This window comes from Bactrocera tryoni, chromosome 1 (assembly GCF_016617805.1).
Source record: "Bactrocera tryoni isolate S06 chromosome 1, CSIRO_BtryS06_freeze2, whole genome shotgun sequence".
Taxonomy (NCBI): domain Eukaryota; kingdom Metazoa; phylum Arthropoda; class Insecta; order Diptera; family Tephritidae; genus Bactrocera; species Bactrocera tryoni.
The window spans coordinates 23,851,063-23,877,929 of record NC_052499.1 but is presented as its reverse complement, the minus strand read 5'-3'; the positions used below and the strand labels follow the sequence as shown (position 1 = coordinate 23,877,929).

Here is a 26,867-nt window from a genome sequence, read left to right as displayed (position 1 = left end):
AATAAGAGAAACCATTCAATGATGCTCTCTCAGAGTTTGCCATAAAAAATAGAGCGCTTTCGCATACCAGATACAATACAATAAGCGGTTTGAGTATTATCGGATTCTCCATTAATAATGCATTTGCACATATATGTACAAGTAGGTCTTAATATATAATAGACCTCAGCTAAATACTCGTTCATCCAGCAATGACAACTTAATATTATTTACAAGTAAACGTTTTAGAAAATTAAATATTAAAACAATAATTTCATAATTACATATGCTTATACCAAACGATTTCGAAAAGCCAATATTAATTTCATTGATAAAAATATTAGCTAAAATTAAGAGTAGCAAATAATAAAATAAAATTAAATAGAAACTCATAAATGTTAACAACTGGGTAGAAATTAAATTAAATAACTAAAGAAATTGCGGGCGATAAAGGAAGGAGTGTTTCGCTTGAAAAGCAGCTATTGCGAAGTATTCGATCGGACGGTGTAGCCATCGCTAGTCTTATCGTCTGCTTGTGAACTTTGAGGCCAACGAGTATAATGACTTGAGTAGCTCTAAGGCGCGTTCATCTGAATTCGAACTGGTGCTGCCGCTGCCGCCCCCGTGGCTCGATGCAAGCGTGTTGACTGTACTCTCCTCGGGCTCCTCCACACGTATCTCGAATTTTGTTGTCTCCTCAATACTACCACTTGATTGCGTGACTGCGGGTATTGTTGTCGTCGTCCACGCGCCGGCTTCGGTGGTAGTGCTGGCGACTAAGGGAAAATTAGTTGTGGCTGCCTGCCGAAGTGTGGTGTCCGCTATGCGTGCGGTTGTGGAGACTATTGGCTGAGGTGCCGCGGCAGCAGCTGCTGGCACAGAGGACGCTTTGTGGTGAGCAGACTTGCCACCCTCATTCGCCAACTTGCCGTCCATATCAATGAGCGCATTCAGCAGATGCTTGCGTGAGCGTTCCAAGGCTCGCCCATTTTGGTCGTCACACGTCTGTATGAGTAAGAGTAATAGACTTAGCACCTGACGATTGTGCTCCGCTTGTTGCATAACATTCTTCAGATGTAATGCTTCCGATTCGTTGAGGCCGCCGAACAGTTTGTTGGCAATACGTTGCAAACCATTGCTAGAGGGCAGTGACTCTTGAGGCAGATTGTATGCGTGAAACAGTTCTTGCCAAGAGTCGAATTCAGGTGATTGGTTGCTGGCGGCAGGATGACGTGTGGTCTCTTCGGCAGAACCTACGCGTGTGTAGTGCTCATTGCTTCGCGCTGTGTTGCGTTTTGCATCCGATGAGAGTACATTTAACTGGCCGCGGAGAGTTGTGGCAGGGAGTGATGTTGTAGTGTCCCTTTGTACAAAATTCAATGAACTAATGGTTGTGGTGCGTGGCTCTTTCATGAGACCGTCATTAATTGTCAGAGGGTCAAGGAAATCGGTCTGTGAAATTTGATTCCATGGGTTTTCGGTTGGTTTATTGCCCGCATCGGTGGTGTATGCAGCATTGACTTTGTTATTGCGAGGTATAACAAAGGATTGAGTGTGCTCACCGTGGAGAAATTCTTCATGTTCACTTGATTCACCAAGCGGTGACTGTAATTCTGCTGAGAATTGTTTGCGCAGTTGTTGTCCTCGTGCATCACTGAAACGTGGTCGGTAGGTTGTGGTGTCGGGTGCATCCGTGGTGCTCAAGAAGTCATTGGAGGGTGTAGAAAAGTCGAAGTTGTTGTTAATTTCAGCAGCGATGCTCGATGCGGTGGCTGGCGATTCAGTGGGAAGATAAGTAGCAGCTGTGCCTGAGTTAAACAATGACCTATCGGTCGCTGTAACAGGCTCAAAGTTTGGTTTTCCGCTAACTATTGTTGGTTCAGTCGGTCTGACTGCTTCAAGTTGTGCCCGGAATGTTTTGGGATCCTCTAAATAACTAGATATGGCTTCGGAGAAGACATGTGCAATTTTTCGCGAGTCAGGCTTTTCGGCCAGTTGACTAATTGTAGCACCAGTGGTTCCTATTTGAGGGAATAAGTTGAACTGATCATTGGATGCACCGGATCCATTTGCGTCACTGCTGCGGCCTGTTATGTTGTCTGTAGACTTGCCTCCAGCTGCTTGCAGTCCAAATAGATTAGAATACTGATTGACAGTGCGGTCACTGAGCAGACTGGCACGTATGTCCTCAGACTTTTTGCTAACACCAATGCTGGTTGCGGTTGTAGTGTCAACTTGTTCAGTAATTTTTATGGGTTTTACTGAGTATTTCAATGTTGTTATAGGGATGCTGGCGTCGGTACGCGATATATCCTTTTTTTCGGCAGAACTACTTACTGAGTTGCTCGATGCGGCATTCTGTTCATTCGCAAAGTATTTGGCCAATGAGACTAAAGCATCAGGTCCCGAAGAGGGAGGTATATCCAAACCTTCGCGTGCTTGTCCTTGGAATTTCGTCTGATCAGCATCATCGAATTTAGTTTTTAGCATGTTAATAGTCTTTATCATTTCCTGTACATTGCGTGTTACCGAGTCATCACCATCAATGAGAGGTTGAGGTGCAAAGAGGAAATCGTCGCCACCAGAATTTGATGTCGTTTTTGGACGTGCGGCGTTGCGAGGCAAATAAGTTGGTCCTGTGGGCGCTGGTGTTGTCGAAGTTGTTGTAAGATCAGCAGAATCTGGACGTTTTCGTCCTCGCTGGACTGGTAAATCTACGTCAAAAGAACTCTTCGACGGTTTCGACGAAACTGAAGTTTTATGTTTCTCACCGGAAGATTCGTGATTGGACCTCATGCCGATTATAAGTGGACGCAGTGTTGTAATGGGTGTTGAGTTTGAGGTGGTATCCTGTGAAATCACTCTTCGTTTGGGATTTGGTGTAGAAGCAACAATATTTGATCCAGCAACCGGTGAACCCTTAATGTAAAATCCTTTGCCTTCAGTAGTCTTAGATTTTGCCACAGTTGGTACAGTTGGTGTGTAAAATGGTGTGCTTCGTGTCGTATCGAGTCGCCGCGCGGTCGAATATGTGCCAAGAGCTTGATATGGTGTAGTATTTGGTAAACGAGATTCTACGAAACGTGTGGAGTATCTTGGCTCATTAGAGTCTGATTCTTCAGATTTAATAGAGGAACCGGAACGTGATTTCGCGCGACCCTCTACAGGGACTACTTGGCGTGGTTTCTCAAGCAATGAAGGTTTCTTATTGAATTCCCGACTCTCAATACCTATTTCTCTCGATTCTTGTGAGCTGAGTTGAGGCTTAGCATCCTCGCGATAACGCTGTTGGCCACGTTTACCATCCCGAGCACGTTCCGCAGACTCCTTTTGATAGTTGTAGCCTTTACGAGTTGTAGAAGAGCGCTCACTGCTGCTGTCAGTGCTATTGCCATTTCCATTGCCATTACCGTTGCCATTGTTGTTATTACTGTTTCTGCTACCATTCTCTTTCGAATTATTGTTTCCGTTCCTACTCGCTTTTTCATTTCCATTTCTATTTCCATTTCCATTACCGTTACTATTACTACTACTATTATCGTTTTTATTGCCATCCACATTGTTACTGACATTTCCACGTCGTCCTTCCACATAAGCACTATTACGTCCATTATTTCTTCCACGATTCTCCGCAGATTTTGTTTCCACAATGTCTACATTCGGTTTCTCATAGCCAAAACTGTTGCGCCTTCGGCCGTCTACGAAAGACCCACTTTCAGCGGTAATTTGCGTTTCATCGTTATTGTTATTGTTATCGATACTCGCTGGTATCTGTGTCTTTTCTCCCTTCAATTGTTTTTCGCCGGAAAGGTCTTCAAAATCCACCGTCTCCAGAGAAGGTTCCTCATTCGAGTCGAAACGTCGTTCCGGCTTAACCGATTGCCGTGGACGTGGTACTTGATTGTTCACTTTTGCCTTAATATTCAGACCACCACCGACAATATTGAAACCTTGTACCGGTACGGAGGGCCGTATGCGTTGTACACGCTGTTTATTGAGTATCTCTGCACTGTCTGCATAGTAACCGGGTGAGCCGAGACAATTCACCTTGAACCACCAGTCACAAGTGAGTTCACTTTGTTGAAAAATTGTGCCATTGGGACAGAGGAATGATATCTTGCGGCCGTCTTCGCAGATATGAAATACCTGTAGCAATAGCAGAAAGAGAACATATAGTAACTAATAGAACTAGTATTATACGAGTATGGGAACACTTACCTGACAGTCTGTCTCCATGTCGGCAAAGTATCCATTGCCAAATGAGCGGCAACTGAATGTCGTTTTCGGTATACGCGGATAGATGGGGAAATCTATGCCCGGTCTGCCGACCACGCCCTGATAGACCTCATAGTCCACATCCTCATCGGAAGAACGCTTTTTCAAGTGATGTTTGTGCTCATTAACGTCCGTGTGTGTCTCATAACGTTCCTCCTCAAACTGAGCGGCACCAGTTTGTTTGGCTAAAACACGTGCTGGCGTGTTGTCGCTCTGTTAACGAGTAATAAGAGAATTTTTGTGTTACTCTTTTTATTCAACTACAAGTACAAAAGTGAAGTGGGGCTTAAGAGCGCTAATTTCTTCGAGTATTTGTTTGTAAATTCTTTAGAGCGTAAAAGTAATGACTCACGATTCGATATAAATATTAGCAAGTTGGAAAATGCGTTTTCGATCACAACTTACGTTTGTTTCGGCGCTGCTGACGTGAAGAACTGTGACGGCCAGTAGAGCTGTAAAAAGGTTGAAACATAAAAATAATATATTTAAAGTAATTTAGTGACAGATTTCATTAAGCTCTTCACATTTATTTATTTTTCTTGAAAGTAAGAATGTATGTACATATGACAACATTATATTTTATAACTATTTATTTAAATTGATAAGAAGAAATAGAGTTTTTGATAAGTATGCGCTCATGCATTAAAACCAACTCTTGATCATAGGGTAGTTCGTGGAGAGTTGTCAAGACTTTTATAGGATGTTTAAGGTACCTCACATACAATTACCAATAAAATGAAGTAAGGTCAGCCGGATGTTCGAAAATCCTGATATTGATCAAGTTGTCGCCTAATTTTATTTAGACACAAATATACACTATTTTGAGTAAAACACGTTCCTTTATTTCCATTGAAATAACTCATATATTGGCAGATATATGCGGTACAAAGTCATTCGAAAGTTCGCAATTCTTTCTATTAGGTATATGGGGGCTCAGGGAAGTATTGACTCATTTCAGATCACTTAAAATCAATCAAAATTACTATTGACATGAAAGAATTCTGTCTGAATTTCAAATGTATATCATATATTTCGACCGATATTTCCGATCAAAAGTCATCTATTGTTACTTGTGTCCTGGGGTGGAATTTAAAATTGTGCTATATGCGAAGTAGGAGTGGTTGTTGTCCGATTTCGTCCATTTTCATAATGTGACATAAGAATGTAAAAGAGGTATTTTCTCACTGAATTTGTGATATGTGGGGCTACAAATGATTATAACTCCTAATAATGCCAGCAAGCCTGAACGAGTCATTGTAAATAATTACTATTTTCCGAAACTGTTATTTTTAGAAAAAAAACATGTAAGGGAGGCCCAATGTCGGATGCAACCTTACATTTTATACTCTTTCAACTTGCAGGAATCAAAGCCACGGAAATACATTAAAGCGTAAACCAATCATATAAAGTAAATTTCAGTTATACATATGTATGTATATTTCACACATTGATTAATATTTTTGATCTAAATATTCAATACATAGGGGCTTGGACAGATTTTATTGAATTTAAAAAATTATTAAAGATTATTCGTGTAGTGGAAACTGAATGAATCAAGTGGAATTTAAAATTGTGCTATATGGCAAGTAGGAGTCCGATCTAGTTCATTTTCACAATATGACATAAGAATATAAAAAGAATGTCACGTACCAAATTTGGGCGGGGTTATCCTCCGATTTCATTCATTATCACACTGTCAAAGTTCTCATAATATTTTATCTCAGCAAATTTGGTTATTCCAGCTTAATTAGTTTAGGAGATATGTACATTAAACATGTAAGAGGGCGGGGCCACGCCCATTTTTCAAAAATTTTGCCCACAGGTGCACCTTGCTACTGCGATTCCCTGTACCGAGTAAGAGTTTTATATCTTAGTTTAGTTCTTAGTTATGGCACTTTATGTGTTTTCGGTTAATGGCGATTTGTGGGCGTGGCAGTGGCCCGATTACGCCCATCTACGAAATTGAATTTTTTTTGTACTGAGGAACCCGCATACCAAGTTTCTTAAATATATCACAATTTTTACTCAAGTTAGAGCTTGCGGGGACGGACAGACGGACAGTCTACCTGATTTCAATTCGCCTTGTCATTCTGATCATTTATATACATATGTATAACCCAATATCTATCCCGCTTAGTTTTAGGTGATACGTACAACCGTTGGGTACTAATACTACTCTTCTTCTTCTTAATTGGCGTAGACACCGTTTACGCGATTATAGCCGAGTTAACAACAGCGCGCCAGTCGTTTCTTCTTTTCGCTACGTGGCGCCAATTGGATATTCCAAGCGAAGCCAGGTCCTTCTCCACTTGGTCCTTCCAACGGAGTGGTGGTCTTCCTCTTCCTCTGCTTCCCCCGGCGGGTACTGCGTCGAATACTTTCAGAGCTGGAGTGTTTTCGTCCATCCGGACAACATGACCTAGCCAGCGTAGCCGCTGTCTTTTAATTCGCTGAACTATGTCGATGTCGTCATATATCTCACTAATACTACTACTAATCAATTATTCTTCGTTTTCCACGATTATATTTTTGTGATATAGGTAACAGACATATTTGTTTCTTAAATGACACAGAAAATCAAATTTTAAAAATCCATACTTCCATTGACCTTGAATACAAAATTCAACGACTGTATATATGGCATATCACTGTGTATACGCTGCGAATATTTTGATAAAAAAATCCAATGATTATAAATTAGTTACGCAATCGGATGCAGCGGTGTCGCTGCGAAATCTCTTTGTAATCCGCACAGATACCGCACACCCAACAAAATTGTTGGCCTCGAAACTGTTTGTGGTTGTTGTCGTTTGATTTGCAATGTGTGATTAATGTTGTAATATTAATATTTAATGTCTACTTTGATTTGTGTGTTAATTTTTGCAGTGATGCTATGCTTGCATATTTTTTGGAAATATTTTTCGCAAAAATTCATTAATCTCGTCATCTTGGATCCAATGAAGCTTGTCGATAACGAGGGTCAAAGTACAATGGTGAATATGAAATTCGAAAATCGTGTTATTTGCGTGCGAAAAGTGTTAACATGTCGCAATGGTTCGTTGGGTCAAGTTTGCACTTGAGCATAATTGGAGGAAACGAATTTGGTTTTGTGTTTGGTACCAGCACGCGATTCAAGAGTCGCTGACTTTTGGTTGTCAAGTCGGATAAGCAACTCCAGTGGTTTTTGTAAATTTTTTACGTTTTAAATTAACGGTATGATTTTTTATGTAGGTTTAAAAGAGTAATCATCATTTATCACTTTGGTGCTTTTGTTATGCATCACTGTATGTATATCTGATAGAACTTATACACCTTAACTTGAACTCCTAACCTTAAACAAAGAGACATCAATTAAGAAATTGTTTCGAAATGCCTTTGATCCGCCCATTTTGTCCTTTTTGCAATAAGTTGGACGCTATTAGAAGCAAAATATATCTTGCATTATCTTTTTTAACGCAATTTAACAGAAGTTCATCATAAGCTGCTTTCGCTAGGAGAGTATGCTGAACCTGTTTCACTGGAGTTCGGGCAATGGAGAGATATGATTTGGTTCCGATTAAGTATACCTAAAAACTATGACGAGGAATTTATTTATAGATGACGTCGGGTTTAATGTTTAATGTCGATGACGTCACATTTAATGTCTTCAATTGATTCAAAACCGTTTCCTCGGAGCGGTCGTTTGAGTTTACTGAATAGCCAGAAGTGACACTGAGCTAAATCAGGTGAATACGGTGTTTGCGTCACGATATTGGTTAAAAATTTGACGAAAACACACGAAGAGTCAATGCTGTAGGCGACGGTACATTATCGTGGTGCAAAAACCGAGAGTTGTCGGCCCGTAATTTCAGCCTGTTTTTAGGAATATCTTCGTGCAAACGACGTATAACACTCAAATGGTATACCTTTTAGACAGTTTGATTTTTGAACTGCTTTGACGTGATTTTTTCGCCATCGGCTTATTTTTTCCACGATATTGGGTCGATCGATCGCCTGTCTCCGGGTCGTAAGCATAGATGCAAGATTCATTGCCAGTGGTAATAAGTTTTATGACATCCTAGTAGTCGATAAGCATTGTTTCACAGTCGTTACCCCGACGCTGTTTTTCGAAAAAATTTAGTGAATTTGCAACCAATCGTGCTTTCACTTTTCTTAGGTCAAAATGATTTTTATTGATTTCTGATTGATTGATTTTTCATTGATCCTGCCGATATTCCAACGACTACAGTGAGTTCTCTGATTGTAAATCGTCGATTCTCAAGCACTAATTCCTTTACTTTATTGAAGTGTTGATCATCAGTTGATTTTGATGGACGTCCTGGACGTGGCCTTCTCGGCTCTCTTTGAATAACTTGTACCAATCAAAACACTTACTTGCGACAAACAATTACCACCGAAGGACCTTTTCCAACGTCTGCATCAGAAATTTTATTCCGCACACAAAAATTAATGAAACTTCTTTGTTGAATTATTTCACTCATCGTAAAAATCGTCGAATGAACTTTACGTACTTCAGAAAGACAAACAAATGCAAAACACGAATTTGATATTGGGCACAGATGTCGCTGACAGTCATACCAACCTAGCAAAAATATATTTCGACGAATGGGTTTTCGCGCGAAATTTAAATTAAAATGTCTTACTATATTTTGCCCACAGTTGACTTTAAAGAAATTCAAGGAAATCATTTTTGAATATATTGTATGGAAATGAGTTCTTGCGCAATAAATGGGTAAAATCGAGTAAATACTCTACACTCTACTCTACACTATGCACTCTTTACTCTAGCTCCTTTACCCCTATTAAATATATGGATTAACGAACTTCATCAGAGAGCATTTTAAGTATTAAGAGGTTACATCATTTTACGGATTTCAAAAGATCGTTTTTTATTGTCTTATTAAATCCTAGTACAACACCTCTAGAATATTGTCATAAACTGTCATAATGCTTTCGGAGATACAAGATTCAGAACTTCTGCTCTCGAGGCTAGGTAGGCTAAGTGCACCGCCTTTAATCGCTTTTTTCTCAAAACTGTGTTTTTTTCTTTAATCCAGTGGCGTATCTACCTGCCTACAAGTTTCATGAGGTGGTTCGAACAAAAGTGAATTTTTACAAAATATCTTCGATATTAAGTATATAAAACTGAGGCATTAGAAGACTTGGATAACGAAGATTTATACAGTGACATCCAAGACGTCCTTGTTTTATTAACGAGAGCGAAGAAAAACGAAGAACAAATTGGGTTTTCGCCAGAAAAAGTTTTATTATACATTTCTTCAATGGGACTGGAAGCCTACAAGACGTTAGCGATAGCTTTAAGAATACTACTCACTGACCTGTATCAGTTGGATCTTGTGAAAGATCTTTTAGCAATCTTAAATTGATCAAATCTTACTTGAGATTGACCATGAGTCAGAGGAGACTGTCCAATCTTGTGATTCTCTCAATATAATGTGAATCTGCTTCAACTTTAAATTACAATGATATGATATGTGATTTTGCAGCTATCAAAGCTAGAAAAGTGCATCTTTAAGTTCTATCTCTATTTTTAAGAAAGATATAAGCCAAAAGATATAAGACAAATTCAAAGACTGAAGAGTATTCGACTAAAAATTAATATTTTTCATTGTTATTCAGATTATTACATTGTGAGTGTACAACTCTTTATCTTTTATAATAAATTTTGTAAACAAAATTTGTTGAAATATTTTTCTGAATATTTAAAAACAGCGAAGATCGTTTTGCCGCCCCCAAGACGTTGCGTCCGGGGCGACGACACCCTGCGCCCCCCTAGCTACGCCACTGCCTTAATCCAAGTTCTAAGTTAAAGTTTTAACTAAATATGTATTTTTTCTCTTTAAATGACCCTGTAAGAAATTATTCTGCCAACGCGGGTACATTTTCTAATAAAATATTTCATTTTTTATTTGAGAAAAAAATTGTTGGAAAAAGGCTGTTTTTTACCCGAGGAAACCCATGTAAACCCTTAAGACCATAATGTTTTTTAGAATAAGTGTAAAGATTAACAACGGAAAAATTCAATGACAGGTAATGACAGGTCTGGTAATATGGCTCATCATCACGTACCGCTTAGTACAAATTTCACTTCCAGACTCCGTGTTTCCATTTTAAAGACAAAAAAATCTGAAACGAGAAAAAACAAAAAGAATTTGATAAGATATTTTTTCGGAATATGATATTTTTATATTTAAATTTAAATTTTCATAGATATATAGATATAATTTGAGTATAAAAGAGTGTACAAGTCACAATTAATAAAAACATATCAATATGTAAAGCGTGTGTTGATATTTTATATACAAGATTTTATATATGTATAAAACCCTTATGTGAAGTTATGTAAGTGGGCATTCGAAAAATCGAACTACTCTTTCTTGTGAAAAAATATAAAGTTTTTTCAAAAAAACAAAATTTTACTAGATGCAACAAGGCTTGGAAAAGATTGGTGAAAAGAAGATCGACACACACCACCTGAACGTCGATTTCAAAGCTGCCTTTGACAGCACGAAAAGGAGCTGCCTTTCTGCCGTAATGTCTGAATTTGGTATCCCAGCAAAACTAGTGCGGCTGTGCAATACCAAAAGCTCTGTCAAGATCGGGAAGGACCTCTCCGAGCCGTTCTATACCAAACGAGGTTTCAGACAAGGCGATTCCCTTTCGTAGTCTGAAAGTATTAGACGCAGTACCTGGCGAGGGAAGCAGAGGAAAGGATGGGGCCTGTCACATTTCCGACTTCTACTCAGTTGTAGAAAACAGGTAGAGAAGGACCTGTCTGCACTTGTCATCTCGAATTGCGAATCATTGCGAAAAGAAGAAACGACTGGTGCGCTGTTGTTAACTTCTAGTATATATTTTTTGAATGTAAATGAGTATACAAATTTTATAGTTTCAACACCCTTTACTAAATGAGTGATATGAAAGGAACTTGAACGAAATGAGCGACACCAAAAGAGAATTGCCGTTGATGACGACAATAAAGTCCTCGCATGAACAAAGGTGTATTTACTATATATAATATATTTGCTTAAGGGCTTTAGAAGCTCTTCCAGTTTGGGAAAGAAATAAGCTATATATCAAATAATATTACTAGTAGCATATACCAATACAATAAAAGGTAAACACAAATGCGCACATAATGCCACATAGTTGCATCGTCTTACAGTTGACGCCACTTTGACGCTAATGCGGCTGTTTATTTGCCACATTTGGTCAGTGTACTCAGCGGTTGCACTTTAGAGCTCGTGCGAGTGTTCTTTTTTTGGTTATTTTTTACCTAAAACATATGTATGTAATGGAATTGTGAAAACATGTGCAACGAGGATTACTAAACGCCGCTTTGCTTAGCCGCGGCGCGTTGCGAAGGTGTGACAGGCCCCATAAAACTGGGAAGGACGTTTGTGTAGGCAGTCAACATTTGAAACTCGCCATGCCGCTATTGCGACATCACAAATAAAAAGAAAAAGTGAAGACACGGAAGTTGTTTACAAACATGCAACGTTTCTACGTGCCTTTTTAAATTCACTGATTATTTCTGGTCTGGAGTATTGCTCATGCAACTTACCTAAACAATTCCATATATAATAAATATTTGTTCAAAAATGTATTAATAAATTAGTTTTATATAAAACTTATTTCTAAAAGGCACTTAGTTAAATTGCAGCGAAGCTTAAATATCCTTCCCAAAAAAAAAGATTCCTTACAAGAAGTTTAATCGGCTAGTTTGTAGACAAACTATAAGCAAAAGATCTGAGTTCTTTCTTCGGAGATTGCACTGTTGCCTTGGACAATAACCTATGCCAAGTTTCGTGAAGACATTTCGTCAAACAAAAATGTTTTCTATACAAACGTTCGGTCCTGAATATTCAGTTTGGACATAGATGCAAAATTTCAGATTCATATCTCAAAAATTAAGGGACTAGTTCGTATATCTACAGACAGATGGGTATGGCTCAATCGAATCAGCTCCTTATGCTTAACCTTTATACTTTATGGGGTTTTAACGTTTCCTTTAGGTAAGATCGTGGCAAACTTAATACACTCTGGTCTGGTTAGATTGAAAGCCTAAGGGACAAAGATAAACATTAAAATGTAATGACATTCAGCAAAATGCTTCGTCAGCTAAACTCTCCACTTCTGAACGGTCTGAAACACCTGAAAGCCTAAACTAAAGGTTCACTGGGTACGGTATGTACTTTTAATTAGAATAGAAGAGGGGGAAGACTCCATTTATACAAATAATCATTGTAAAATATTTTAAGGAAATAATATAAATAAAATCTACTACATACATATAAGCACAAAATAGTAAAAAGTGTAATATTGGAGTATAATAAATATGTAATAGAATAAAAAAATAAATATTAGTAAACTCGATTTAGCGTACGTGCGCTTGTTGTTATACTACATAAAAACGCTTAATTGAAGCTGATCAAAGCTTTCGAGGGAATTATTATACTCTTGATAACGACAACTTAATTGCTCAACACAATACAAGTCAACGATGCGAAACCACTCGCAAATCTTCATATGATATGTAAATAGCATCTATGTGTGTACAATGTACATTGTACATATATCTATTTACATATATATCTATCAAAATAAGTAAGAAGCAATAACTTGGCTTACACAAAGATTATCTAAAGAGTCTGCAAAAAGATATATAAACAAAAATTAAATAAATGCACGAAAATTTAAAGATTTCATTTGCTGGCTTCTTCTGTTTTTTCCCTTAACGACAACAACTATAATTGCAGTCTAATTTTAGATTAGAAGATTGCATAGAAATATAAATAAGTGCGACTTCAAGGTTGGAAAATCAACAATTGACCAGGTATTCACCATGCGCCAAATATTGGAAAAGACCCGTGAAAAGAGGATCGACACACACCACCTCTTCGTCGATTTTAAAAGCCCAAAAAGAAACTCTCTTTATGCCGCTATGTCTGAATTTGGTATGCCCGAAAAACTAATACGGCTGTGTAAACTGACGTTGAGCAATATCAAAAGCTCCGTCAGGATCGGACAAGGCGACTCTCTATCGTGCGACTTCTTCAATCTACTACTGGAGAAAATAATTCGAGTTGCAGAACTTAATCGAGTATGTACAATCGTCTATAAGAGTACACAGCTGCTGGCGTACGCCGGTGATAATGACATCATTGGCCTCAACAACCGCGCCATTAGTTTTGCTTTCTCTAGAATGAGCAAGGACGCGAAGCAAATGTGTCTGGTAGTGCACGAGGGCAAGACGAAATATCTTTAGTCATCAAACAAACAGTCGTTGCACTCGCGATTGGCTCTCACGTCACTGTTGACAGTCATAATTTTGAAGTCGTAGATAACTTCGTCTATCTTGGAACCTGCGTAAACACCACCAACAATGCCAGCCTGGAAATCCAATGCAGGATAACTCTTGCCAACTGGTGCTACTTCGGACTGAGTAGGCAATTGAGAAGTAAAGTCCTCTCTCGACGAACAAAAACAAAACACTACAAGTATAAGTCACTCATTATTCCCGTCCTGCTATATGGGGGAGAGGCATGGACGATGGCAACACCTGATTAGTCGGCGCTAAGAGTTTTCGAGGGAAAGGTTCTGCGGAAGATCTATGGTCTTTTGCGCATTGGCAACGGCGAATGTTAAAGTATGTAATTTGTAATAAGTCATAATTGAAACATAGCGAAATCATTTAAGACGCGAAAAATTAAGACTAGCCGCAAGTGCTAACTAATCGGTAATACCGTAGTTGCCATAATACGAGTAATAATTAGAAACAAAGTAGACACAATTACAACAAAACAAGCACACATTTTCTTTAATATTTTTTTTCATAAAGCACTGACATTATCGAAGCTTTTTGTCGATTTGCCATGTTCACTTAAGACTGATCACCGACGCGGCTGCCAGCCGAAAAATCGCCGAGAAAAGCGGTGGGAGAAGATGCATTGGAGTGCAGACTCAGGAAGTAGATGGAAAGTGTTTATTCAGCGACGTCAGAGACGGCTTGTGGATGAACAGGTGCAGAATTAGCAGACTAAACACCGGTCAGACAGCAAAGTCATCTGCTGGCAGCTTAAAGTCAGCACAATCGCTTAAAAGCTTCAAAAAAGAAAGAAAAAAACTGCCACTTATTTGTTATTCAATGTTTTCGCTAAAGCATCTGGCTTTTTTCATTTCGTTTTCATTTATAGAAATGGCTAAGTGCAAGTACCGTTTGAAATTTTGCATATAACGGCTGGCAGTCATTGCTGACACCTCTTGTGTTCATAAGCTGCATGCTGGAACTCGCTTTTTTATACCTATGCGGTTTTCTATTTCTTATTGTTGTTGCCGTTGCATATTTAACTTCCAACTTCCGTATGTAAAAGGTAAAAAAAGGTGAAAAAGATAATGGGCAAAAATTAACATGAAAAGTAAAGAAAAGAAACATTTGAAACGCCTGTTAACCGAGAGGCCAATTACGCGGCAATTTCGTGGACATGGCCGCAGCCACCACGACAGATTCTTGAGTGACAAGCGTGCGAGACCAACAATAACAAAGTCGGCGAAGATGGAGCGAAAACAAAGGAAAGGGCTATTTTAGTTTGAAAAACAAAGTTAATGATAATGAGGAAAATAGGTGAATTTGCCACTTTCCACCGTTTTGCGGCTTAACAAGCTGTTACTAAAACTACAACTAGCCAACCGGAAACGGACACATATGCTTTACTTATTCGTGATAAATAACATACTGTAATATACGAACAACAACAACGTAGCTGTATTGGTTTGTATGCTTGTTGCGTCATCTTCATTCGTGCCCCAACATTTGCTTGAGCGACATTCACGCTTTCAGTGCTGCGAGTATTTAATCTGATATGAAATTGAGAAAGTCTGAAGTCCGAAGTAAATTATGCAAATTGCCAAAAAACGAAATTAGTGCTTTGTACTTGGTTAAAAATGAAGTGATATTGGTGGTCCCGCTTAGAACGTCCTTCAGCTGAAGAGGTTGCGTTATAAGGTTGGTTCATAAATCACTGACCCTTTGGATTGAGTGCCGTTGATGTGGTGAATATTACGTCTAAAAGGGAATCAGAATTGAATTTATATGCTTTGTAGTTAGTTCTAACTCTCAATAAATGAAATTGGGATTAAAAGATTTACAAAATGAGCTGCAACATAGCTAAGCCGCTGAAGGTATCAAAGGAACGTATTGAAAATATCGCTAATGCACAGTAACTTAAAATAGTGTAAAAATTGCAACGTATTACTTACGATTTTTCTCTGAGTTCCAGTGTTATTTTCCAGTTCTCAGACCTCAAAATAATTCTCACTAATAAAAAATTAGCGCCAATAAAGAGTTAGTCGCCCAGAAAGCGACTTACTTAGAACTAATTATGTACTACAAAAATGGAACTGAAAATTTAGAAGATCGCTGTTATCCGCTCCGTATTTGAATTGCATAAAATAATTGAAAGGAGGTAAACAATTAGTATATACAGCATCTACCTATGGGAATGACACGATTTCGACAGATCTTTAGTGTTGAGTGTATAGTCGAAGAGACCGAAACCCATATCGATTTTGACAGATCTTGGCGGCCATGTTTATTTACGGATTTGTGTCAAATTTTGTCAGTGTATTTAGTAAGGTTTACCATATCATTCCATTTTGGTACAGTGCTTGGAAATTGCCTAAGATTATTACGCAAGTTCGCGTTCTCTGGTAATTACTAAGTGCTATTCGTCGCTATTGACGCTCATTTCCAGCTTGATGTTTCGTCCTGGCCTTATTTCTTTAAATCAAAGCGAACGATCTCTAATTTCAAAGAAAAAATGGTGCGTCGTCTCATGTTTCATGTCTAAACGTGGAGACATTCGAACAAAGTTTAGAAACTCTATAATTTCGAGAAATAGCCCAGTCAAAAGGTCGCCAATATCATGTGATTTAACGTCTCTAAAATATTATCTCTGGACCATTGAAGCAGCACCTTCGAGGAGTTCGAAGGCAACATTCAGAGCACTATGTACATACTATAAAACCGGAATTCCAGCCAAAATGCTTTAACAGATCTTCGAAAATTGACATAAAGTGATGGAGGTATGCAAACGGTGCCATGGTGACCTTGTGACCGACATTTTGTTCAAATCAGTAGTGACATTAAATTATTTGCATAACAAAAAAAAAAAAACAGAACCCATTTTGACCAAATTTGAGAGATTTATTTCATTTTAACATTAGATCGTTCTTGTTGGTAGACTCAGTACTCTCTTTACGCTACCATTGCATGCAATTAGGAATTAACTAATCTCTTAGAATATTTGTAGTGGAGATTGATTAGTGGAAAAGCTTTAAAAATATTTGAAATGTCAATAAAACATCTTTATATTTTCTAAACTAACATTACTTATTTCTGTATTGCTTGTAGAAAAAGAGCCTCATTCCGTGTTCATTAGATAGAAAATGTGACTAGTTCATAAAAGTTTGAGGACTTATTGTTCGTGGCCTTTCGAGTACAAAAGGATGTGATTAGTCTCTTCATAAGCCATAATTAGATGAACGGTGTCTTTGCCACTGATTTCGGATTCAACTAGTATTAAGTTTTTGCGGAAAATACGCGAGCCTCCGAATAATAATGCACGTAGTCAAAATTTGCTAAGTTAACCATATCTCGCCAAGTGTCCACACTTTTCCTTTTATTCCGCCTATAAATTTTGATCTTAAACGAAGAGGGAGTGATCTTATAAGTAAAAAGTGATCTACGAACTAATAGAAACAACTATATTTCAACTCTCAACCAACGTTTCTGCTAGATTCTTACTCTCAGCATTTGCTTATAATGTGAGTAGCAGTACGAAGTAACTAAAAAATTGACTTATAGTTACTTTGAATGAAATTAAATTGCCGCAATTAACTCACATAAAATCACCGGCATATTTATATTTATATGCGATTATTACGTATTATTTATATATTTTTGTAAATTTTTAGTCACTGTTGCCCTAAAAGTTACATATATGCCATGCCTCGCTGCAGCCGCCGCCCTCCAAAATTTACAAACTCATTGGTGATTATAAGATATCATAATTGCACAAGCATCTGTATTACCACATATGCATATGTATGTATGTATGTATGGATTTTTTATATTAGATATTCATTTGCTTGGGCTTCTACTAATAGCCAACTCATTTATACGAAGCCAAGAAGCGTTTACGCCGCAACTTCCGCAATGGAAATTAAGCTTTTATATGAAGTTATGATTATGTTATGCATATGCTCCTACTTATATGTAGGTATATAAGTGAATTCCAGTATGTGCATATGCAAAAGAGTTAATTACCACAGTTTTGGTAATTTAATTGCTTTTTTAATTGCCGCTTTTTCGGTATTCATTGCATGTTTGCTGTTATTAAGTTACTTATACGGGTATATATGGTAGTTGGCTCTGCTATTTTACTGACAAACATTTATGTGCAACCTTTGTTGGTTTGTTTTGTGCCTAAGTGTTCATTAGCTTTTCATTGCCTATCGGTGAGCAATTACCACAATTATGCGCTGCTGAAGGTAATTTTTCAAATGTTTCAATTTTTACTCTTCGGGTGGGTTCTTCGTTGTATTGCGTTAAATACAGCCGCAGCGTGTGTATTTGCTATTCAAATTAGTTATTAATTAAGAAATTAAGTGCTACTCCGAAAACTGTGAAATTTTCGTGGCGAATACTCGTACACGCTCAAGAATTGAAAGCATACATTTGGTTGCTGAGTACGTGAGGCATATTTTTGTAAGTGGTAAGTGGTGTATATAAAATTATGTAGATGAGAAAGTTTTCATTAAGCCCGTAAAAAGCCTATAAAGTATAAGTTCTAGGGGTAATATCATTATTAAAAAAATATATACTATATATGAAAGCATAGGTATATGAATACGTTTATAAGAAGTAATAAAAATAGATGCTAGTATTATAGTTAAAAAAACCATAATACATTTAGAAAGCTACTCATTCTCTCCAAAAATGCTGAAAAATGGCAACTTGAACACAGTAACTTGGTGCTACTAGTCTTACTATATTAAATAAGTTCAATCGCACTTGATATTGCTGATAAAAAAATATGAATTTCAGGTTTCTATCTGAAGTCTTTCCTTTTCAGCTTCTAATTGGTATTTAAAGCTCTACAAATGTTTCTACAGTTTGGCATCTCTCACCAAAGCAATATGTGCAAACTGTCTTTTGCATTGAAGGCTTCGCTACTGCAAGCAAACGCAATACAACAACAAATGCAACGGAGCTTATGCAACATTTGAACTTCAAGTTGAACAACATAGCCATTTATCAAAGAGCACAGAGCATTTGCAGCGCCAGCAAAAACAAATCGCAAAGTGAGCAAAATATGTGTACATATGTACATATGTATGTGCAAAGGCAGAGTTTGTGAAACAAAAAGTGCCAAGTAAGTATTAGCATAATAGTTACGGGGTGCATTTAAGCAACAGCGAACAAGTTATGCTTGGCAGCGAATCGAAGCCGTGTTGTGTAGCCAAGAGTGGGATGGTCTTGCATGGTGATTTGAGTGGCCGGTTGTAGGTGCATATATTGTGATTGCAAGACAGAAGTGTGAGTACAAGTTCAAAACACAAACATGTTGCAAGCATGATGACTTTATTTCGATTTGTGCGGTATTGCTTTGCTGAAGTAGGGTGTAGTTATATGCGGAGTGGCAAGTGTAGCTGCTTTCAAAAAAAACTAATAACAAAAAAATATATAAAAATAAAAAGTCGAAAAGGTCAAATAAAAATTAAATATTTTTTAATTGAAAATTAAAATTAAAATTAAATAATCTAAGAAAAGTTCCTAAAATACTTTATTGCTGTGGACGAAGATTAAAATAATTTTTTTGATCAATAAATTGTTTGTAATTCGGGACCGAAATTTCGGTCAAAAATCGATATTTTTAGATACCGCCATTTTGTTAAAAGAATTTATTTTGTTTATTTCTCTAATTAATTACTAAATTTCACATTTCTTTAATGAAATCTGTTTTCTGTTTTAATTTTTGAGGATTCAGTTCAGAGAGAGAAAGAGAAGCTGCCGGAGATCAGCTTTGGTTCCTATTTAATATTAAATATTTTAACTAATACTAAGTTCTAAAGTACACTTAAAAGATACCAGATACTTGTGTACAAATTTTAGGATTAATAAAAATTAAAAAAGTTTTCTCATAAAAAATTGTGGGAAATTTGCCTTTTTAGGTCTTTTAACTATATATAACCTTTTAAGGGCCTTCTACTACAATATATATATATGAAAAGAGTATAATAAGTTTGCCATGAAGTTTGTAACACCTAGAAGGTAATCTCGGAGACCCTATAAAGTATATAACAGAAAAATAATCAGCTTGACGAGCTCTTCGAATGTATAAAATAACACTGATATAAAAACAACTAGCTGTAAACTACCTTACCATTAGTGATACTAGTCGGCAAACAAAATATTTTTTCCGACGAAAAAAGATTACGATAGAAAACTTCGATGCGAAAGATGCACCTCGCTCTGGTCGACCTATCATTGAAAAAGTCGATGAAATTATGGAAAAGATTGACCAGAACCATCACATAAGCAGCCATGACATCGAACTTCGATCGGAACTTAACATTCATCATCGAACGGTTTTGAACCATTCAAAAAAGACTAGCTACAAAAAGAAGCTCGATCTTTAGGCACAACATGAATTGTCTGTGAAAAATTTAATGAACGAAAATAACATCTGCGATTCTTCGCTGAAACGAAATGAACTCGAACCATGTCTGAAGTGAATGGTGACAGGAGACGAAAAGTGGATCGAATACGACAATAATGTACCAAAAAGATCATCTTCCAAGCATGGTGAAGCTCGACAAATGATCGGAAAGCCAGGATTGACGCCTCGAAAGGTTATGCTGAGTGTTTGGTGGGATTGGAAAGGAATCATCCACTATGAGCTGCTCCAGCCTGGTCAAACGCTTGATTCTACATTTTACTGTTAACAACTTATGAGATTGAAGCAAGCAATCGTAAAAATGGCCAGAAGTGATCAACTGAAAAGACTTCGTCTTGCATCACAACAACACTGGACCACACACATTTCTGATGATTCGGGAAAAACTGGGAAGTTTTGATGCAACCGCCATATAGCCCTGTCCTTGCACCATCGGACTACCATTTGTTTCGGTCAATGCAGAACCCCCTTAATGAAGTAAAGTTGGCTTCAGAAGAAGCCTGTGAAAATTACTTTACAGTTTTACACTGATGGAATAATGTCTCTAGCGGAAAAATGAAGAAAGTGGTAGACCAAAATGGTACAAAATTGGTTCAATAAAGCTGATTATAAATATAAAAAAAAATAAGTGGAAGTTTGATTAGAAATGCGAAAAGACTTTGTCAACTACCCAAAATTATGAACTACTCAGTCAAATCTATATTAGTTCCCAATAGAAAATTAAATCTGATTTATGTTAGCTTTAACTATACTTTGAGTGTATTTAAGTATATATACATATATAAAATATCCTATTTCAGTTTGCATTTGTTATTGTATGAAATCGTTGAAGGTAAATAAAGTGCCACATTTATCAAAAAATCTATAATGGTTACATATGAGATCTCTTTCGTACTAGTTTGGAATTTCTAGCAGTAAACTACTGCCAGCTTTTCTGTCTAGTTTGTAGTTAGTATATGTACATGAGCATACATACTTTAGTATGTAACTAAAAAACATAAATATCGACCTCCATTCGCGCAGCCGCAAAACAAAGGTAACTAAAGTGACTCTAACAGCAGAACTAGCCAGACGAAACTGCCCAGTGTGGCGGCACTGTAATGTGTGAATGACTGATTGCGCGTCTGGCGGTTTGTTGAGCGACGAGCAAAACAGCAAAGCTCAACTTGTAGCTACTTGATTTAAGTGAATTCACAGTTTTTTGACGGTAATTGTCGGTCAAGAATGCGTTGCGGGCGGAGGAGGGTCGCACAAAAATGCCAAAAGTCCAATTAGTTTTCTGTGCTTTTCTTTGCACGAAGCATTGCCAAAAAATGCGCTTCTTCAAATTTTTTGCTTTGCTTGCTGCATGCATGTTTTTTTCGGGTGCTAATAGATTTTGAGGTCATTTGTGTGGTAAAAACGCATAGCGATGCATGTTTTTGCTGCCGCAGCGATTTGTTTTGCTAGTATTAGTTTTTCTTCTAACGCATTGCATGTTTTTGGCATTTGTGCTATGGCTGTTGTTGTTGTGGAGATCAAATTTTCCTTACAAATTGGCGGCGCTTCCGCAAGCAGCCGCAGCAGCCACGCCGGCTGTCTAGCTATGCTTTTATTTAGAGCGATCGCCGAATACCAATTGAGAATTTCGTTAGCCAAGACAAACTGTGCGCTGCTCATATTTGGCGTTTTTCGGCAAACTAAGTTTTTCCAAATTCTTTGGCTGAAAGCTGGCGGCGCACCTGAAGAATGGACGGCTGCCTAACACAAGCGGAAAAACACATTCAGCGGCACCTGTATTCCGAATACATTCATACAATCATATATACTTACATGTGTATTGAGTGGCTTGGCCGCATGTTCAGCTCGTGTCAGTCCGTATACTGAGTATTCTTTTTTGGCCTTACTTTTTGAAGCTTCTGCTACTCTTTCAACTAAACCGCATATATGTACATCACATCATCATTAATTTCCATGTCCATTTTCAAGTAATTCTCGCATTATGTTGTCAATTTGTATTGCGAACCTAACTACATATATACATACATAACTATATATACTACACATTCGCATTAATATAAATTTATGTATGTATATACATAAAGGTAAAGTGTGAGTGTGCGGTAACATAAGCTCATTAACATACGTCTAACTGCCTGCGTGCGTGTCCGCTGTCTCCGGCATGCGGGTGCCATTAGCTCTCGACAACAGTCTATTAACCGTTTGCCGGTTGGCAGTTGAATTAGCATTTTGACACCTCGCTGAGGCGTTTATTTCAAATATCTTAAACAAGTGCTTATGACTTTGGAAGTAATGGGTAACACTGGGTGTTTGTTTGCGGCAAACAATGTGGCATGCGACGTGTCAACAAGCTTCTCGTGCTTAATAAAGTTCATATATTCGTCTGACGTGCCACAGCAGTGTCATAGTATTTTGATTTAGATGAAATGAAAGAACAGTTAAGAGATATGCCTATTAAGCAATTGCCAAGTTGTACTGTCATACAATAATGGAACTTGCGTCCAATTTTCGTGGACTAGGCTCTTCTGTCACTAACAAGGTAATATCAAATATACATACATATATGAGAAAAGAGAGGGTAAGTTATCCTATTTAGCAGGTAGAATATGTGCTCCTACTAGTTTCTTGCGTACAGCTAGACCTTATTTTAGTAAAATAAGGTAAGTTCCAAAAAAACAAATATCAACTGGATAGGGTTCCCGATGTGAGGCTGGCGCAGGCTGCAAAATATTTTCCAATCAAATTTTATACGTTGATTTGGGTACATTAAGTTTGCTAAAGAATTTATAACATCCAGTATGAAATATCGGAGACCCTATAAATGGTTACGTTACGGTTACGTGAAGCAATTTTATCACAATTCTTGATATTTCCATTACTAGAAGTGAAAAAGTAAAATTGGGACCGGATTCAGACGTTTTTTCTAAATATTTTTTTTTAAATCTTTGTAAGATTACGCTGACTTAAGGTCGCGTCCTAAGACCATAGACTTTAGGATACACATAAGATAATTGATGAGCAAATACTGGTGACTGGGGACTATTTCCAACAATTATGCGACCTTTCGGGCTTAAAAAATGTTAATTGTGTTTATTTAAAAAAGTTGTGTTTTTGAATAGCTGAAGAAAAAACTAGTGCTGAAATTCGTGAATGAGAAGCAGCAAACCGAAAATACAAGGAGCTTTTCAAACTAAACAGGAATCCTTGAATCTAGCGACTGATGCGTTAGAATCTGTTACCTTTATCGATTGTCCAGTGAGAATTTCGTGACATTTCATTGATTGAAAGTGAAGTTATTGCATTTTAAGTGTCAGTATGTTTGTGTTATCGGTGCGAAAATGAGCTTCGAACAAAGAAACAATATTAAATTTTACTGTAAAATTGGTAAAACTTTTACCGAAACGTTTCAATTGATGAAACAAGTTTATGGCGATGATTGCCTATCCCGAATGGTTTCAACGTTTTCAAAGTGGTCGTGAGGACATAAATGACGATCAACATGTGGGCCAATCAAAATCTGTGATCACCGGAAATTCCCTCGAAACTGTGCGTGAATTCATCAAAAATCAGCCGAAATCATCATTGAAATTCATGAAAATGGAATTAAAAATTTCCAAAACATCGATTTATCGCATTTTGACCGAACATTTGGGCTTACGAAAGGTGTGTGCTCGGTTTGTTCCGCACAAATTGACCTCATTGACATTATTTGACCAAAAATCACATTTTAATCATTCACCAGTCACCGTATTCACCTGATATGGCACCGTGGCACTTCTTCCTTTTCGGAAAAATGCATTTGCCAATGAAAGGAAGGCGAGCTAAAACACTCTCGACGTGCTTTGACTATTTTGAATAAAATAAATTGGTTTTGCCGAAAAAACCATTTGTTGTGTTTTTTTTTTAAGTTAGAATGACCTCCTCAAATTCCCGAATATTAAGCCTATCGAGAACCTGTTGTTTGTTTAAAAAAAAGGTATAAAATTTTGCTACAGGTGTCCCTTGTTACTGCAATACTCTGTTTCAGATTATGGCACTTTATAAGTTATTCTTTAATGTCGTTTTGTGGGCATGGTAGTTAACCAATTATGACCATCTACCGTCTCCGCCTTACTTTTTAGTCAAGGCGTATGTGTACCTGGTTTCATTAAAGTATCTTAATTTTTTACTCACGTTACAGTTTGCACGGACGGACCTACTGACCGACTAACGGGCCCATGGATGGACAAAAAGACTCTTCTCGTCATCCTGATCATTTATATATTTTAGGTGATACGTACAACGGTGTGGTGAGCAAAACTACTATACTTTGTAGCAACATGTTGCAAGAGTATACAAATAATAAAATAAAATAACTGAAAATATATACACTGTGGTTAAAAGTCAACAAGCTGTCCGCAGTCTACAGTCATTCAGCTTGGCAAGCTTGTATGCAAATACGCAAAATTTAAAAGCAGAGACACACAAAAGTGTGCCGCAGCCACAGTGCAGTGCTGCACTGTCTATTTTTCCACGAGCCAGCTTATGAGTTTCTCGCTTCCTTTTTTCCCGTTGCGTTTTTATGTCACCAGGTTAAATAATCTGACGCTAATTAATTAGCAACGCCCAACCCATGTCAGCGCTGGCAGCAGCGCCATGCAACGGCGAGAAAACAAGAAGAAGAGAAACAAAAAATGCGCTGCGCAAGGAAGTGAATGCAATGCATTCGCGGCAACTGAAAATTTTAATTGTCAATGGGTGTTATTTCGCGCTTCACCAAAGCATTATGGGGACACAACAACCGGAAAGCACACACAAAGACGCGGTTTCTTTTACTTGTTTTGGTTAAAAATTGTTTACATTTTATATTTATTTGCCATTTACTTTTTCATTCTGCTTAAACACCACTTTTGCTGCTGTGACAGTTTCCAACGCAGTTATCTGACAACAACAACAAAAAAAAACACAGTCGACAATTATGTAAAAAGCGAGGGAATTAATGAGCGACTATTCGGTGTTTATGGTGATTTTCAATTCAGATGCACGCGTGTTGGTAGCCGTGGTTGTGTTGGTGCAGAAAAGTTGTCTTATTGTGGTGCGCCAAATCTTTTGCATATTTCATTGTTATATTCGACTTCGTTGCTATCCATTCCAAACACAATAAAGCGCATATACGAGTATGTATGCAAGCGAATTGGAATGCTCTGCAAAAATTTCAATCATTGCGCTTGTTTGTTTATGTGTTGTTGTGGTACGTGATTATTTAGTGGTGTTGCAAATGGCTTACGTTGACTGATTACCACACTGGGGTCGCTAACTTCTGCATCACTTTTGGTTGGCTCAGCATTAGCTCAACGACTTGCTAATAACATCAAAACTGCAACAACATCATCATCAACACATCACATCACGTCGACATCACCATCCAGCAATCAGTGCGAGTTATCGTTGGCTAATGGTTAACCGCACTGTTTCTAGACAGTGACGAGAAGAGGTAACTCATTGAGTTGCAGCGAAGCAAGCAGTGATAGAGCAATCAGATTAATGCATCTCAGTAACGGATTTGATGGGTTTTTCGATTCGATCTAAATTTGTTAGTACCGAAATGAAGAGATTTCCTGATTTTGATTGATTTTGAAACAAATAATTTTTTTTTTTGAACTCGAAAGCGTTTTTTTCGAATTTTTATAATCTTATTAAATTCTATAATACCTCTAGAAAAATGTCCTAAATTTTCAATTTGATCCGAATATAGTTTCGTAGATACAGCCTTGAGTACTTTTGCGCTCGAGGCTAGCTTTTATTGTCACTCAAATCTTTAAGCGCATTTTTCACGAAACTATGTTTTTGTAGTCAGTTGGCAAGATTTCTCGAGAGCTACTCAACTGATCTTCATAGATCTTTGAGATACAATTCTCAAACACTCAAACACAGGATTTTTTTTTGATGACAACTATTTGAAAAAAAAATTTGCGAAATTTTCCTTTTTTTTTGAAAAAATGTCTGCCAAACATCCAATTTCCTTTTTTTCCTACGTCCAAGTTCTAAGTTAAGGTTTCAACTAAAACACGTATTTTTTCACTTTAGATGATTCTGTAAGGAGTTGTACTTCCAACGCGGGCGCATTTTTTCCCAAAGTGTCACCGGAAATGGCATCGCAACTGCCGAGTTTTTTTCCAAAAATTTCAGAATTTCTTCGTTAATGGGATATGTTTATAACAAAAAAAAATTAATAAAATATTTCACATTTTTTTTTTTTTTGAGAAAATAATTTTTTGAGAAAGGCTGTTTTTTACCCTAGGAAACACATGTAATAACCCCTTAATACATACAGCTATGAATGGACAGTATTAGCGTATCAGTTATCTAAAAGCTCACAAAGAATAAATATCAAATTCATTATTATTTGATGAGAAAAGAATTGACAAATTGAGACAAATTTTTCGAGAAAAAAGTTCTTTCAAAGTTACTTCATGTTACTTTAAATTGTAACTTTGAAGTCAAAAATTTAATTACACTTGTATTGGCATTTAGGCTACTGTATTTTGAATCTTATTTTCGCAAATCCGCACACAGTCCGACGCGCTGATCTCTTGCAATGTCCCACAGTGTCACACACTAACTGCTTCATTCGCACATTTTGATATGCTTTCGTCGATGAAAACGGCAAAGTTTGCTTTAGTTCAATTTATATGTACATCGAATCATCTTGATTTTGTTGTCGTAGCACCTTGATTTGCCTTTCATTGAACCGCTGTAGCGAGACCAAATTTAAATGTGGTGTGAAATTTTTCACACGTTGCCGTACCGATTTCATTTATAATTACTTTGTTGCTGTTGCAATTGTTGTTGTTGCTGTCGTAAACTTAGCAT

The 26,867-nt window shown here is 37.4% G+C and overlaps 1 protein-coding gene across 1 annotated transcript; it reads right to left on the bottom strand.

Annotated features, from left to right (window-relative positions):
- Positions 1-396: 396 nt before the first annotated feature.
- On the bottom strand, positions 397-26,867 carry LOC120766370 (probable serine/threonine-protein kinase nek3). Its single transcript, XM_040091803.1, has 5 exons — positions 26,822-26,867; positions 10,345-10,401; positions 4,660-4,706; positions 4,198-4,467; positions 397-4,125 (listed from the first exon to the last, which is right to left on the bottom strand). Exons 1-5 carry the CDS (start codon positions 26,865-26,867, stop codon positions 502-504), a joined length of 4,044 nt encoding a protein of 1,347 aa, XP_039947737.1. The 3' UTR covers positions 397-501.

Bases quoted from the DNA above. Each gene is read 5' to 3' on its own strand.
- LOC120766370 (XM_040091803.1), bottom strand. From the start codon at position 26,867: ATGCTAAGTTTACGACAGCAACAACAACAATTGCAACAGCAACAAA. The intron at 10,402-26,821 runs GTAATTATAAAT...TTCTCGTTTCAG, and splicing joins ACAATTGCAACAGCAACAAA to ATTTTTTTGTCTTTAAAATG. The intron at 4,468-4,659 runs GTAAGTTGTGAT...ACTCGTTAACAG, and splicing joins TCAGCAGCGCCGAAACAAAC to AGCGACAACACGCCAGCACG.